This window comes from Camelina sativa, chromosome 8 (assembly GCF_030686135.1).
Source record: "Camelina sativa cultivar CO46 ecotype springtype chromosome 8, ASM3068613v1".
NCBI lineage: Eukaryota > Viridiplantae > Streptophyta > Magnoliopsida > Brassicales > Brassicaceae > Camelina > Camelina sativa.
The window spans coordinates 7,566,953-7,581,294 of NC_141887.1; the positions used below are offsets into that span (position 1 = coordinate 7,566,953).

A 14,342-nucleotide genomic window follows, 5' to 3' on the forward strand; every position below is an offset into this window, starting at 1 on the left:
ATTCTAAACCTCTAAAATCAATCCAGAATATTACTTTATTTATTTTGATCATAAATTTTGGGACATTTTTAAAAATATACTAAATTTTATAAGAAATTCGAAAATTACATTTAGTATTACAGTTATTTGAAACGTACACATTATGAATTGAAAATAGACAAAATACCCTTATCCTTTCTAAAACTAAATTAAATTTAGAAACAATTTAAAAATTAACTTAAATTCGTGATTACGAAAATGTATTTATTGTATTTTAAGTAACGATTATTTAAAATTTTGAGTAAAGAAAAAAACTTAACATGTTTCTGTTTATATTATTTAGATTTAAATTTATTTAAAATAAATAATTCCAGGTTATACATTTATAATATATATGTATATATCGAATTTCTGACTTATTTTAATCAATATTGATTTATTATAAGGTCGACTTTGTGAACCATCAATTTGTTTTTTACTTCTATTGACCTAATTATCTTCACTATTGACTTAATTTAAAACAGTTGACTTATCATATGGCTAGTGGATTTACAACCTAGTTGATTTTTTTTTAATTGTTGACATATTTTTTCGTCATCGATTTATATTTGTTTTCTGTTGAATTGTTTGTTTATGGTTGACTTATTACATTCTGTGTTGATTTATTAATAAGGTCGATGAATGGTTGATTTAAGTTTAATTTTTGTCAGACTTATTTATTTTTCTATCAAATTAAAAGAAAATAAAAAACTAAAGAATACTTTGCAAATATTATTTTTTAAAACTCTATTATAGAGAAAGAAATAGAATCCCCTATATATTAATAGAGAAGCACTCTCACAAAAAAGCTGAGGTGTTACACTCACATAGCTCTTACATTTTTTTTAATAAATGCCCTTACTTCTCATTATTATTTACATAAATATGCGATTGTAATATTACGAGCCAATGTTTTATTCTATTAGTTTTTAAAAATGAAATATTTAATCAACTATTAAATCCAAAAATATATTTAATTATCATTTTCATAACTTATTTACATATTAAAAGTAAATTATATTTCACAAACAAGAAAAAAAATTATTCATTTATTTACCACTTTTATTATTTTTCTCATTGCATTTTTATCAATTAGTCTAAAAAATATTGCTTTATATATTTAATGGTTGATACTAATAATAATGTGAAACATAAAATATGTGAATTTGATTTTTAGAAACACAAAAAGACATCCAAACTTTCTACACCTCCTAAAAATTCTTTTCCAAGTTTAAATATTTTAAGGGTGAAATGTATTTTACAAAAAATAAACGCAAATTTGAATAAACGAAAAAAAACTTTCTTACATATTTTGTTTTATACAAACAAATCTTAAATGTCAAATAATAATTTTACTCATAATATTTTATTTAAATCGATTTATCCCGCACATAGTGCGGGTTGGTACCTAGTTCTTCTATATAAGGTTAAGTCACCCAAAGGCTTATTAACAATTCTATAATATTGGTCAACTGGAATTTTAGAAACAAAAAATTTAGATTTCATCTATGTATTTTTTTATATGAATTTGAAAGAAGAAAATAAAGTATTATAACAAACAAAAGCTAACAACAAGAAAAACAAAAGTGATAATGGGCTGAATAAGATAAAGATGCCATATATATTAACATTCCATTATTGCATTATGTTACAAGAATAATTTAGCAAGCCATCTAAACATCAAAGGTCCATTACAGATACAACAAACAAACATAGTTTGAACATGGAATCGATCACCAGTTGAAACTAATTGCCTCAAAGTGAAGGTTCTTAGCCAAACCAGATGAACATATCTTTGCAACTTCATGCCTCATCTTTCTTGGTCCACAAACCATCACCCCAACGTCTTCCGAACCTTCAGCCTCGAACAGAATCTCTGCAAAAAGATAAGATTGAAAAGTATCAGGTTCATGCATATACGTTCACTTACACATTATGTTATGTAAGTGAAGTCATGCTCATGTATGTAACAGATTACTTACTTTTCAGATTAGGTTTGGAGCCGAAGTGGACTGAAGTGGCTTGTACTATAGATTGATAGGGAACGCTCTCCAGCTCTCTCGCGTGGCCGTGGAACCATGAACCTGGAGAAGACGTGGGCGTCTGAAAATCTACACTCTGTACCTGCTTCTTAGACTCCTTATCGCCTTCTTTGTTCTGTTTCTTGCGCCATAAGAAAACTATGCTTGAAGAGATGAAAATGCACACACATCCTAGGAACATGTCCCAAAGCGCTCTGTACGAGAAATTATATATCTTTCCTGTGTTACGATCAATAGGGTATACATAATAACGTGTTACAATCGCTATGAGCAAGAGAAACATGACGAATGATGATAAGATCACCACTCCGAGCCAGAGGAAGTTGTTGGGTCCAAGAACAGGTGAGATAGGAGAGTCTAGAGGCTGCGGTTTGAACCATTTTGTCTGTAGAAGTCTGTGATCATCAGTTGTCTCGGGCTTCTTGTCTTCTCTTGTAACATAGGCCTCAATTCGGAGGTTCAGCCTGGAAATGTCTGAGACTGATATATCCGATGGGAAGATTAGGTCTAAAAGCGCAAGATCATGATAATGTTTGAAGGCACAAACAAGAAGAACATCTGGTAGCTTTGTGCTTTGGTTTTGGCTCTCAGACATGAGTTCTCTGATAACCGAAATGAAGGGTGTAACTCCACTGCCACCGCCCACTAGTATTAGAGAGTCATGCCTTTATATGATGATCGAAATGACAATTGGTTAAACTTAAGACAAAGTATTTAAGTAAGAAACTGAAATAGGACCTTTGAGTTTTTGTACCTCGAGACATCAAAAGAGTTAGGGCCATAAGGACCTTCAGTAGAAACTTCGAGAGAATCAATGGAAGAAGAGATATGGGTGTAAAGCTTTTGAGTCCAACTTCCCTGTTTTCTGATTACAACACTTAGCGTATCTTTCTCCAAGTTGGTGCTCGAAGTTATTGTGAATGGATGCCATTGAAGCTTGGATATGCTCGGCACATGTAGAAACAATATACTTGTTGGTGTATATTGTAGCCCTATAGTTAGATCATGAAACAAATGGTTACAATCATTATACACTGTATTTTAAAATAGAAATCTAGCAAAACTATTTTTCATCTCGTTTGCATTTTGGCGTTTGTATCTATTTATTTATAATTAAAAAGATATTTGTTAAAAGGAAACCCTACTATTGTTGTTGTTTCATTTGAATGTAAAAGTAAACGGAGGAACTAGTTGTAAGTACCTGGGGTTTTGGAGAAAGTGAGTTCGAGGTTGTCTGAAGGTAAGATCCTAGCGGAAACAAGTCTGGTTCTCTTGGTGGACTGTAAGAATCTTAAGTAACGGTCGATGAAAAACAGGAAGATGTTGGGCAGGATCATGCAGAACCACGAGTCTCCCACATGGATTACGTAGAAGATTATGTAGAGACCGTAGAGTTGGTGAGTGTAGAAGAAAAGCTCGAACTTCTTTCGTCTATAGGATGGTAAACTTGTCACCCACATCGCTATTCCAATCACCATCGCTATTGTTCCGGCTAGATTAGACACATATGTCGGATTCCATGCAAACGTCTTTTTACATATATAAGAAACTATAAATTCATCAGTTTAGTTTAGTTATAGTATAAACCAAAAACAGAAAAAGAAAAATGAAGTTAGATGTATCGCACCTCCATCAACTGATTGGTCATGGCCCAGTATATAAGGAAAACGACCGTGTGGACTAGGAAGAGAAAGTTTGAGACATGCCCGAGCCAAATGTGATATTTGATGCTTGACTCTGAAGTCAACCCGACAAGTGGTAGTATCGTAGAGGTTCTTGTCACCGGGAAGAACAGAAAGGCCCAACAGTAATGGCCAACATATCCGATTCTCAGTCCAAAAGACCTAAACTTTGCCTGCCATCTGTACCATTTCAGTCAAAGTTTAATAAACTCTCCTACGGATTTGGAGATCGGACCATACGTATCAAAAATGGTATGTACCATCCGTTCTGTTTCACTGTGAAACTTTCACATGGTTTTGAACAATCATGAGTTTCCAATTCAAACTAATTTATGAACGCGCAATTCAAATTCTAACAAACCATTTCGAGCATATATAGTTTAGAATTGAAAACAAAGAAGCTTACATTTTGGAGTTGTCGTGGTTATGAAGGCTGACGTGATAGCTAATGTATAGATAATTGGAGAGAGCCCAAACCAGAAGAGCCACAAACAATAGAGAAAAAGTCAACTCCGTTGCTGTCACTATCCCCAATGGCTTCATCACCATCATCACCCTCCCCATTTTCCTTTTTACCTTCCATTCCCTGCATTCATGATTCATATAAATAAAATTTTGATAATTTATTACAAATATTTACATGAAAATACGTAGCCAATATTGATGAAATTATAACAAGTCGAACGAACCTTTGAGGTTGGCTTGGTTTCTTCTGGGTATGCAAATAAACACAACTCAGAACCGCAATGAACATCATTGGAACCGTGAGAAGCACTAGATTCGTGCCTATAATAATAGTCCTTGAATACTCAAGCCTCAAAACAATTAAAAATTTTCAAAGTAAATGCGAGAATACATACCTTGAGGACCAAAATAAGTAGTATTGAGATACTTGGCGAGTTTGGGGATCCATTTGCTTTTGAAAAGATTAGTTGAAATCATAATCCAAATAAACATCCATCCAAGAAACAGAACCACCATCAACATCTTCACCAGACTTCTCATGTTCCCCATTTTTGTATTTATATATCTAGTACACAATATTTTGATGTATGTGTGTTGTTTGTGTGGAAACCTTATTTCTGATTTGTTATTTATAGTACATTATAAGGGCAATGTTGTAATATTTATATAAATATGTAAGCGTCATATATTGTCTAAGATGTGAGAATCCTTCCCTGCTTTTATATATTTTATCTTTATCTCCCAACATATTTATTTGCCGGCAGATATACACAAATTACAATAAAATATGTAGGCAACTAGATAACTCAGATGTATATCATAAATGTAATGCCGGGAATTGTATCAAAATTTATATAGACACATGTTAGCCACACCCACATGGATCAGTTTATGACCCCCTTTACGCAATTGAATGCCTTCTTCTGATCATATAGTATATTCGGTTTTGACATAAAACCAAAAAAAAAAATTGTATATATTCGGTTACTTATAGATTTACTTATTTTTATGAACTCCGCAATATAGTATTTGGAAAAATCATATTTGGAATTTTGATAGAAGGGACGTACATACTCTCGTTCGTTTATGTTCTTTTTTGTAACTTGTATGTTTAGTTGTTACATGATTATGGAATGGTGCCAAATTACGGAATTATATATATATATATATATATATATATATATATATATATATTACGGAATTATATTTTACCATCAAATTATCTTCTTTCGACGTCAAAATTACAAAATCCTATCTTGACGCCAACGTAGCAAAATCAACAAAAGAATAGTTTTAGAAATAAATAACATTTAGATGCTACCTAAAATATTTGTTCCGGGGGGAACTATATATATTTGAAATGAACTTGTGTGAATGAAACTCTTAAAATCTTTAAGTACATGTATATATGAATTAAAGTATAAACGCATTTATTCACCCAAAAAAAAAAGTATAAACGCATTATAGGTAACATATGATAGTTTCTTAGATTTTGTCTTTTGTCGGATCCCAAAAAAGAAAAAAAAAATTATAGTTTCTTAGAGTTTTCCCTAGGTCAAAACGGGTTAGATATATTTGCGAATAGAAAACTTGTGAGTTGAGAGCAATGGTTTGATTATTTTATTTTTAGAAAAACTGTTTCAAGTCTACTACAATAAATCTTGGCAAATTAAAAAAACAAGAAATATTACCAAATGTACATTTATATAGGAGGGAATTCTCGTTGAAATATCTATATAGTTAATAAACAGAGAGAAATGAGAAGTACAAGATGGTTCCAATCAAATCAAAGTATAGTACTAATGGTTCCAATCATAACTAATAAACTATTAGTTAGGGTTTCGTGCTTAGAGAATTTAGATTTGGGAACATTCTACTATCTTGACGCAAAAAAGGCATGATTCATGCGTGGACAAATTGGTACTTGATGTACTACACCTTTACTTTTTCTTAGCTTAGCTAACTAATAATATATCTATGCTCTCGAAAATATTATGTTTGTACTAAACTACTAACAAAAGTGTGTTCCCGTCCCGATCCCGACCCTTATAGGCATCATATAAATTTTATGGAACGAGCAGGTGCGTGAACAGAAAGTAAAGGCTCAGTTAGGAACCTAAATCCAAGCCATGTCGTGGTAATATTCATATTGCATATATATAATTTGGAATCAAAAGTTACAATTTAAGGCACAAATTTATAGGATAAATCTAGCACTGCTTTGGCATTTGGGTTACAAAATACAAATATATGGAATCAGAAGAATCTTATTAATATGGTGGAATTGACTTTTTCAGATTGGAAAGGGCAAGTACAGTTGAGTTTTTCAATTTCGAACTGAAGTACAGTTGACTTATGTTGAAAGAGCGGTACAGTAGTACAATCTACAGTACCACACGATTTTATTAGTTTTTTTCCCGACATATTTTTTATTTTTGATCACGTAGAGCTCAACCAATCGAAATGGTTATTGTTTATTTATGAGATAAATTCATATATTAATACTAATAATCAAACAAACAAAAAAACTGTATCGTGCGAGTACACTTGACTTTTGGAAAGTAAAAGAGTATCTCTAACTAAACTAATGAGACAACATCAATTACATATTGTAGGAGTGTGGCTTCAGAATCCTCCCATCCAATCATTTAGAAATCTATAATCGTTTGAGGACCAAAACTCCAAATCCAATGCCGAGAAAAGTTGCAATGGAGACCCCGAAAACGCCGGATAGAATTCCGGGAACGACAAGAGAAGTCCATCCTTTTGCGGTTGCCATGGCACAAACAGTGGTTGGACCCCCAATGTTAGCGTTTGATGCAAGAAGGAGTAGCTTCATGTCTATACATAATACCTTTCCCACAACCAAAGTCACTGCAAGATGAACCATTACTTGAATAACAGCAAACAGAAAGATACTTGGGGCAGTGTTGATTACATTCCATACACTCCCTGTAGCTCCTAGAATTGTGAAAAATACCTGACCAAAAAAGATTTTAAGAAATAAATAGTTAGTTAGATGAACTACTAATCTGCCCCCATTACAGGTTTACTCCACTTTAAGGCTAAACTCATCACAGACCAGGTGTAGCCAGACAAACCCATCACTATTTCTTATTCGTCAATGACACATCCCGAATTGGTTCTAATAGATAAAGTGTAAAGAAAAAGATACCTGCATGAGAATAAGAGAGATGGTTTCAGCAGAAGGTGCGAGAGAATCAAAGAAGTCAGGGAAGGAAGTTGCCAAGAAAATAGTGATCGCTGTTACTGCAGGAAGCTTGCCTCCTTGGATGTTAAATAGCGTTGTCATGGAAATTGCAGCTTTGCATATCAGGAAGGAAATTGTTAGTGCAATTGAAGTTGAAACCACTCTGTTCTTGTCCTCAAGCTTGTCATCCTTAGCCATGTCGGCATCTGCCATACGTCACACACATAGAACTTTAAACAGAAGTGTTAGAATTTCGATGCAACTGCGAGTAGAATCATTTTTCTTCAATACATAATTTGACATGCGCATTAATGTTGATGCAAAATGCAGTTAGAAGATGAGAATGGTTATGTAATAATATAAAAGTATTGAGTATTTATTATCAGAACATACGTTGCCAGACACATTATAATGTATAGTCATCATAACTAGTTTACCAATAGTCACTCAAATTAATTTGACAACTTCTAACCAATTAGTCCTAGAGTCATTGGTTCTCTAATTGGTCCAACTGTTAGCCATAGCTACTGATAAGATAATACCTGTCCAAGTGTTCTGTAACATACCTTATAAAAACAAGAAAATATAACAGGTGATTAAGATGAACTTTACCAGGGGGAGATGTTGAGGAAGTCTCAGGGGGAATCTTTGAGGCCAACGCAAACAAAACCATGAAGTGGAGAGCGCATATGACATTATCCACAGCCACACCTGCTGCTATAACAGATGGTGTAATCTGTAGAGCCTCCGATATCGCAACAAAATTAAGTGCTGCATTGAATAAACAAGAAAAAGAACCAATAAAGAGTTATTATCTTTGAGAAACATAATACAAGCAAATTTTAACAAGATTTCCCTCATTTATCAACAGCCAAAAATGTCAGATTTTCAGAATCTAAAGTAAAAGCTTGAAACTTTTTAAGTGATGTCGATCAACATTGAGTACCTTTGACTGGTTAACAAGCCAAAGAAGCAATGAAGAAGCTCCAGACAAACTTACATCCACCAATGTAACTCCCCATGAGAGCAGCTGCAATTTTCCAGTTATCCGGACCAAGCGATCTCATTGGCACCAATATAAAAGCCACCACAGTCCCAACAATCGTAGCAACTGCCACCAAACCAACATAAGGCAATCCTCAATTCTTAAAAGACCTAACCTTGAATCTAAAACTAAGCAAAGACAAAACCTTTACCAGATCCAATTAAGAATGCAATGAGCAACGACCCAGTAGATCGGATAATACGACGGAGATCAGCTCTAAACAACAGCAACGGAATCGTATGCGGCAAGAGGAACTCCATGAAGAAATCATACGACGGCGTTTCGAACGGAATCAGCCCTAAATTGCTCGCGGCGAGACCAATCAACGTGCTGGTCAACGCACCACTCACCATACTTCCAAGTCTCGTCTTCTCCGACCTTGGTAATTTCAGAGATTTCAGTATAGAAACTCTTAAGAACTCGAAGTTAGGATTTGATGATGTGACTTACCAGACCCCGAAAGCTCCGGCGGCGAAGAGAGTGGCCCATTGGGACCAGTGATCGTCTGGGGAGATTAGAGGGAATTGGAGTTGTGAGAAGGCTTTCACGCGCCGAGATGAAACATGACGCGGTGGTGTTAGTAAAGGGAGCCTTACCGGTGATTTGTTCCGGCGGATGGTTAGTGATGATGATAAGCCGTGACGAAAGCCATGGCGGGAAGGGGACACGTGGTGCGATGATAGTGAGGGTGATAGTGGATTTGGTGACACCACTGTGAGTACAAGAGCCATAGATGGATATACACATTAATGTTTCAAGTCCGATAATATAGTTTTTTTGGATATTTCTCTATTTATATAGTTTTTAATTATCTAGATTAATTGAATAACATAATCTTATTTACCCATTAAATTACCTAATTTACCTGTCTACGCTACAATATACTTATCTATTTCTTTAATGTGTTAGTCCAAACTCATAACCTTGTGAAATTATAGTATTACTTTAACTCAAAAACTCTTTCTCTCAGATTATGATGTTTCTCAACAAGTTCCTCCCAAACTGCTAGTTGATGCTTTAAAAGAAACTTCTTTACAGAATCAGTTAGTCTTTTTGAAGAAAAGGAATGATGATGTTTTCTCAGGATTTTCAGATGTTTCCTTCTCCTCGGGATGTAATTCTGGTATATTCGTCGCTAGTTTGTAAGAGAAAAGCTCCGATGTCAAGAAATATGTCATATAAATGTCTTAAGATGGACAAAAACACGGTGGTTCTAGAGGAACCACCGATGTATGAGAAAGGCATATTAAGTTGGAATTGTTAAGGTTTGAGGAATCCTTGGACAATTCGACATCTTAAGGAAATGAGAAAAGATCACTTTCCAGATATAATATTCCTCATGGAAACTCAAAATTTTGACGATTTTGTTTTAAGGATCTTTAGGGAGCTTAGTTATGATAGAGCTCATACAGTGCAACCGGACGGTAACAGTGGAGGCTTACCTATTTTTTGGAAAGATCAACTGGATATTGAAGTTCTTTTTTGCAGACAAGAACCTGATCGATTTACCGATGTCTTCAGGTAAAAAAAGATGGTTTGCTTCTTGTGTTTATGGAAATCCAGTTTCACATCTTAGACCTCTGTTATGGGCAAGAATAAGTGACCTTGGTGTTGATAGGAAAGAGGCTTGGTGTATGATAGGTGATTTCAATGATATCCTTTCTAATACGGATAAGTTAGGTGGTCCACTTAGACCCTTATCATCTTTTAGAGCTTTTAAAGAGATGCTAAGCTTATGTGATATGCAAGAAGTTGGCAAATCGGGCAATAGTTTTACCTGGGCAGGAACAAGAAATCATCAGTGGATTCAATGCAAGCTTGATAGATGTTTTGGAAATTCAGCTTGGTTTTCAATGTTCCCTAATTCTCATCAATGGTTTCTTGATAAGTTAAGTTCAGATCATCGACCAGTTTTGATGAAATTCACCAATGATCAAGAACTGATTCGGAAACAGTTTAGCTTTGATAAAAGAATGGCAAATGATCCTTCTCTGATGAAGGTTATTCAACATTCCTGGAATACTGAAAGGTCAGACGGCAAGCATTCATCTATGTTTAGTATTGCAGAGTGTAGGAAAGCTATCAATAAGCGGAAAAGATCAGCTGATTGTAATACTAAAGAAACGATTCAGAGATTAAGAAAAGAGTTAGATGATCAGGTTAGTCGTATGTACCCATGTTGGAAAAGAGTTGGTGTTATAAAAGAATTGTTGAGTATTGCTTTTAATGAAGAAGAAATTTATTGGAGGCAAAACAGCTCTGAGAAATGGTTATTGGATGGTGATAAAAATACTCAATTTTTTCATGCATCGGTTAAATCTAAACAAATTCAAAACTCGTTGAAATTTTTACTGGATGAGACTGGAGTTGAGCGATATTTGAACAAAGAAAAAGGACGGATTGCTTCATCTTTCTAAAAAAGCTATTTAGAACTTCGTCTCCAAGCAATATGGGTTCTTATTTGGTGGGATTTAAGCCTAGAATCATAGCAGCAATGAATCAAGATCTACTCAAGGATGTAATTGAACAGGAGATTTACAATGCAGTCTTCTCTATTATTAGTGAAAAGACTCCGGGTCCTGATGGTTTTACAGGGCTTTTCTTTCAGAAATAATGGTCAGTGGTGAAAGTTCAGGTTATAAAGGAGATTCTGGGATTCTTTAACATAGGAATACTTCCTAAAGACTGGAATCATACCCACTTTGCTTAATACCAAAGATTCCAAATCCCCAGAAAATGACAGAAGTAAGACCAATAAGTCTGTGCTCGGTTTTGTATAAAATAATCTCCAAAATTATTTCAAGCAGATTGAAATTGCATCTTCCAAACATTGTCTCTCCTACACAATCTGCATATGTGGCTGAAAGTTTAGTCTCTGATAACATATTAGTTGCTCATGAAATAATGCACAGCTTAAGAACTAATGATCAGATTTCAAGGGAATTCATGGCTTTCAAAACTGATATGTCCAAAGCCTATGATAGAGTAGAATAGACTTTTTGGAGGAAATACTCATAGCTTTAGGTTTTGATAAGAAGTAGATAGCTTGGATCATGGGCTGTGTTACAACTGTAACTTATTTAGTGTTGATTAATGGACAATCACATGGATTCATAAAACCAGAAAGAGGCATTAGACAAGGAGATCCTCTATCTCCTCTTCTTTTTGTTCTATGTACGGAGGCTCTGATTCATCTTCTAGATCAAGCACAACAAATCGGAAAAGTTACAGGCATTCAGTTCAACAAAACAGGTCCTTCAGTGAATCACCTTCTATTTGCCGATGATACTCTATTAATGTGCAAAGCTAATAAAGAGGAATGTGAGGAGATTATGTTGTGTTTATCTAAGTATGAGAGAATATCAGGTCAGATGATAAACTTAGATAAATCAGCAATTACCTTTGGAGTGAATGTGAAAACAAAGATTAAGAAATGGGTTAAGATGAAGTCAGGTATATTGATGGAGGGTGGATCAGGGAAATATCTAGGATTGCCAGAATGTCTTAGTGGTTCGAAGCAGCAGTTGTTTGGGTTTATTAAAGATAAACTTTTAGCAAAAATGAATGGATGGTATGCAAAAATACTTTCTCAAGGCGGCAAAGAGATTATGTTAAATTCCATAGCAATGGCTCTCCCAGTTTATGCTATGACTTGTTTTAAGCTGCCTGCTAGTCTTTGTAAAGATCTGACAAGTGATGATGGACTTCTGGTGGAATAATTTTCAGAATACAAAGAAAATTCATTGGTTAAGCTTGCAGAAATTATCATTACCTAAGAAGATAGGAGGAATTAGTTTCAGAGATTTTCAATGTTTTAATCAGGCTCTGTTAGCGAAGCAAGCATGGAGATTACTTAATGACAAGCACAGTCTCTTCTCGCAAATCTTTAAAAGCAGGTATTTTTCAAACACAAATTTTCTTAATGCCACTTATGGAACTCGATCTTCTTATGCTTGGAGAAGCATTCTTTATGGTAGAGAACTGCTAAATGAAGGTTTAAAGAGTGTCATTGGCAATGGTAAGAAAACTAGTGTTTGGATAGATAAATGGATCTTCGATGGGAAATCTAGAAGAGCTTTGAGTCTTCACTCCTTAATGAATATTGACATGAAAGTTTCTCATCTTATAGATCCTTTAACTAGAAATTGAAAATTGACTAGACTGAAAGAGTTGTTTCCAGAAGAAGAGATAAAAGTCATTTCTAGACAAAGACCATTGGTATCTCAAGAAGATTCTGTTTGTTGGGCAAAAACAAATAGTGGTAGGTACTTTGTGAAGTCTGGTTATGACTAAGCAGTAGAAAATCTCATCATAACCTCTACAAAGATGCCGAAACAAAGCCTTCGTTAAGTCCACTGTTCGAATCTCTTTGGAAGATTAAGACTGTTCCAAAAATTAAAGTTTTTATGTGGAAAGCTTTGAGAGGAGCTCTTGCAGTTGAAGACAGACTCAAGACCAGAAATATCCATGAAAAGAATGGCTGCCAATTGTGTGAAGAAGAAGTTGAAATTGTCAATCATATTCTATTTCAGTGTCCATTAGCAAGACAAGTATGGGCATTATCCAATGTACCATATCCAGTGCACGGTTTTGGTGACTCAATCTATGCCAACATGAATCATTTGATTCAAGTATCGCAAGTGAAAACTATTTTGCAGGATATAAGATATGTCAACCCTTGGATTCTGTGGATTCTATGGAAAAATAGAAACAAAATGTTGTTTGAAGGAAAGCGAGCTTGGGCAAATAAAATAGTGGAAAAGGCATTTGAAGATGCTCACGCACGGTGGATTGCTCAATATAATGAACCTCACAAGGAGCAAAATCAATCTCAACAAAATGTTTGGACCCCTCCTTTGATAGGAGATCTTAAATGCAACATTGGATTTGATTGGTCTAGGAAAAAGGTTTTATCAGGTGCATCATGGGTGGTCAAAGATTCAAATGGAAAGGTCTTAATTCATAGCCGAAGAGCGTATACCCAGCTACATTCTATTACTGAAGCTAAATTAAAAAGTTGGACATGGGCTTTGGATAGCATGAGTAAGCATCATCTACAGAGAGTTACTTTTGGAGCATCCTCTTTTGAGATCATTCAAGCTCTCCATAAACCGAAAGATTGGCCAGCTATAATAGGTCACATTGCAGAGTTGTTAAGTTTTACAAAAGATAAATCTAATTGGTTTATGGTAATGGAACCTCCAAGCTGTAACAGAGGAGCGTTTGAAATAGCAAATAGTGTAATAAAAGGATTACGTTTACAATCCTATGTTGCTAGTGGTCATCCTAAGTGGCTATCAGAGGTATTTGTTAAAGAGTATGTTAAAAGAACGGAGACTAGGTATAGACAAGAGTGTTTCTCAAACAGGGTTTGACCTGCAGATGAAGTGGAAGGGTACATATTTTCCTCTTTGACTGTCTAAGACCATCAGAGTCGGTTTTGTCAGAAAGTAACTTCAATAAGAGGAATGGTATCTCCACTTAAAATTACCTAAGGTGAAAGGTTTGTCTTTTGTCCTCTTGTCTGGCCATTTGCATGAAGAGGTTGTTTTTCTTATATTATCCTTAGTTTTCTCCTTGATAAGATTTAGTCTTTGTTGACTGGTCTTTTATCAATGTGAAAATTTCTTCGTTATCTTCTTTGGTTTTTAACCTTTTCTTCCTTTAACTTCTTATAATATTATTCTACTATTTTTATAAATCTTTCTTTATATATTAGATATTAGCAAACCTTCCTCTTAAGTATCTTCTTATTTCTTTTTCATATATCTCTTTTACTTATATACCCTCGTAGTTAACCTTTTTACCTAATACTTCGCTTCTCTCTGTTTTCTACCTCATCTTCTCTTTCTTTTTTTTTTCTTTCTTTTTAAATACCT

General features: G+C 34.5%; 2 protein-coding genes across 8 annotated transcripts; both read right to left on the bottom strand.

Moving 5' to 3' along the window:
- Positions 1-1,620: 1,620 nt before the first annotated feature.
- Positions 1,621-4,811, bottom strand: LOC104706695 (ferric reduction oxidase 4). Of its 3 annotated transcripts, none has more exons than XM_087460716.1 (8): positions 4,603-4,811; positions 4,432-4,528; positions 4,149-4,328; positions 3,688-3,922; positions 3,262-3,609; positions 2,815-3,052; positions 2,001-2,725; positions 1,621-1,894 (listed from the first exon to the last, which is right to left on the bottom strand). In XM_087460716.1, the coding sequence occupies exons 5-8, from the start codon at positions 3,536-3,538 to the stop codon at positions 1,752-1,754; spliced, it is 1,383 nt and encodes a 460-aa protein (XP_087316842.1). In that variant the 5' UTR covers positions 3,539-3,609; positions 3,688-3,922; positions 4,149-4,328; positions 4,432-4,528; positions 4,603-4,811; the 3' UTR covers positions 1,621-1,751. The 3 variants fall into 3 exon arrangements, with proteins under 3 accessions (XP_087316842.1, XP_010421206.2, XP_010421207.2); XM_010422904.3 differs by having other exon boundaries at positions 3,262-3,589; positions 4,603-4,806; XM_010422905.3 differs by having other exon boundaries at positions 3,262-3,589; positions 3,688-3,915; positions 4,236-4,328; positions 4,635-4,795.
- A 1,869-nt stretch (positions 4,812-6,680) lies between these two features.
- LOC104706696 (uncharacterized) lies at positions 6,681-9,231 on the bottom strand. Of its 5 annotated transcripts, none has more exons than XR_015564046.1 (7): positions 9,060-9,222; positions 8,914-8,968; positions 8,615-8,841; positions 8,419-8,529; positions 8,031-8,189; positions 7,383-7,648; positions 6,681-7,187 (listed from the first exon to the last, which is right to left on the bottom strand). XR_015564046.1 is itself a non-coding variant. In XM_087462203.1 (7 exons), exons 1-7 carry the CDS (start codon positions 9,208-9,210, stop codon positions 6,864-6,866), a joined length of 1,269 nt encoding a protein of 422 aa, XP_087318329.1. In that variant the 5' UTR covers positions 9,211-9,222; the 3' UTR covers positions 6,681-6,863. The 5 variants fall into 5 exon arrangements, 3 of the variants coding, with proteins under 3 accessions (XP_087318329.1, XP_010421208.2, XP_087318330.1); XM_087462203.1 differs by having other exon boundaries at positions 7,383-7,624; XR_015564045.1 differs by having other exon boundaries at positions 8,914-9,228.
- Positions 9,232-14,342: the final 5,111 nt, after the last annotated feature.

What these genes read in the sequence shown, in the direction of transcription:
- LOC104706695 (XM_010422904.3), bottom strand. Translation starts at nt 4,756, where the DNA reads ATGGGGAACATGAGAAGTCTGGTGAAGATGTTGATGGTGGTTCTGTTT. An exon ending in TACTTATTTTGGTCCTCAAG is followed by an intron (nt 4,529 to 4,602) that starts GTATGTATTCTC and finishes CTATTATTATAG; the next exon opens with GCACGAATCTAGTGCTTCTC. An exon ending in CTCCAAACCTAATCTGAAAA is followed by an intron (nt 1,895 to 2,000) that starts GTAAGTAATCTG and finishes ATCTTTTTGCAG; the next exon opens with AGATTCTGTTCGAGGCTGAA.
- LOC104706696 (XM_010422906.2), bottom strand. Translation starts at nt 9,194, where the DNA reads ATGGCTCTTGTACTCACAGTGGTGTCACCAAATCCACTATCACCCTCA. An exon ending in TGCATTCTTAATTGGATCTG is followed by an intron (nt 8,530 to 8,614) that starts GTAAAGGTTTTG and finishes GTTTGGTGGCAG; the next exon opens with TTGCTACGATTGTTGGGACT. An exon ending in TTCCTCAACATCTCCCCCTG is followed by an intron (nt 7,625 to 8,030) that starts GTAAAGTTCATC and finishes GACGTATGGCAG; the next exon opens with ATGCCGACATGGCTAAGGAT.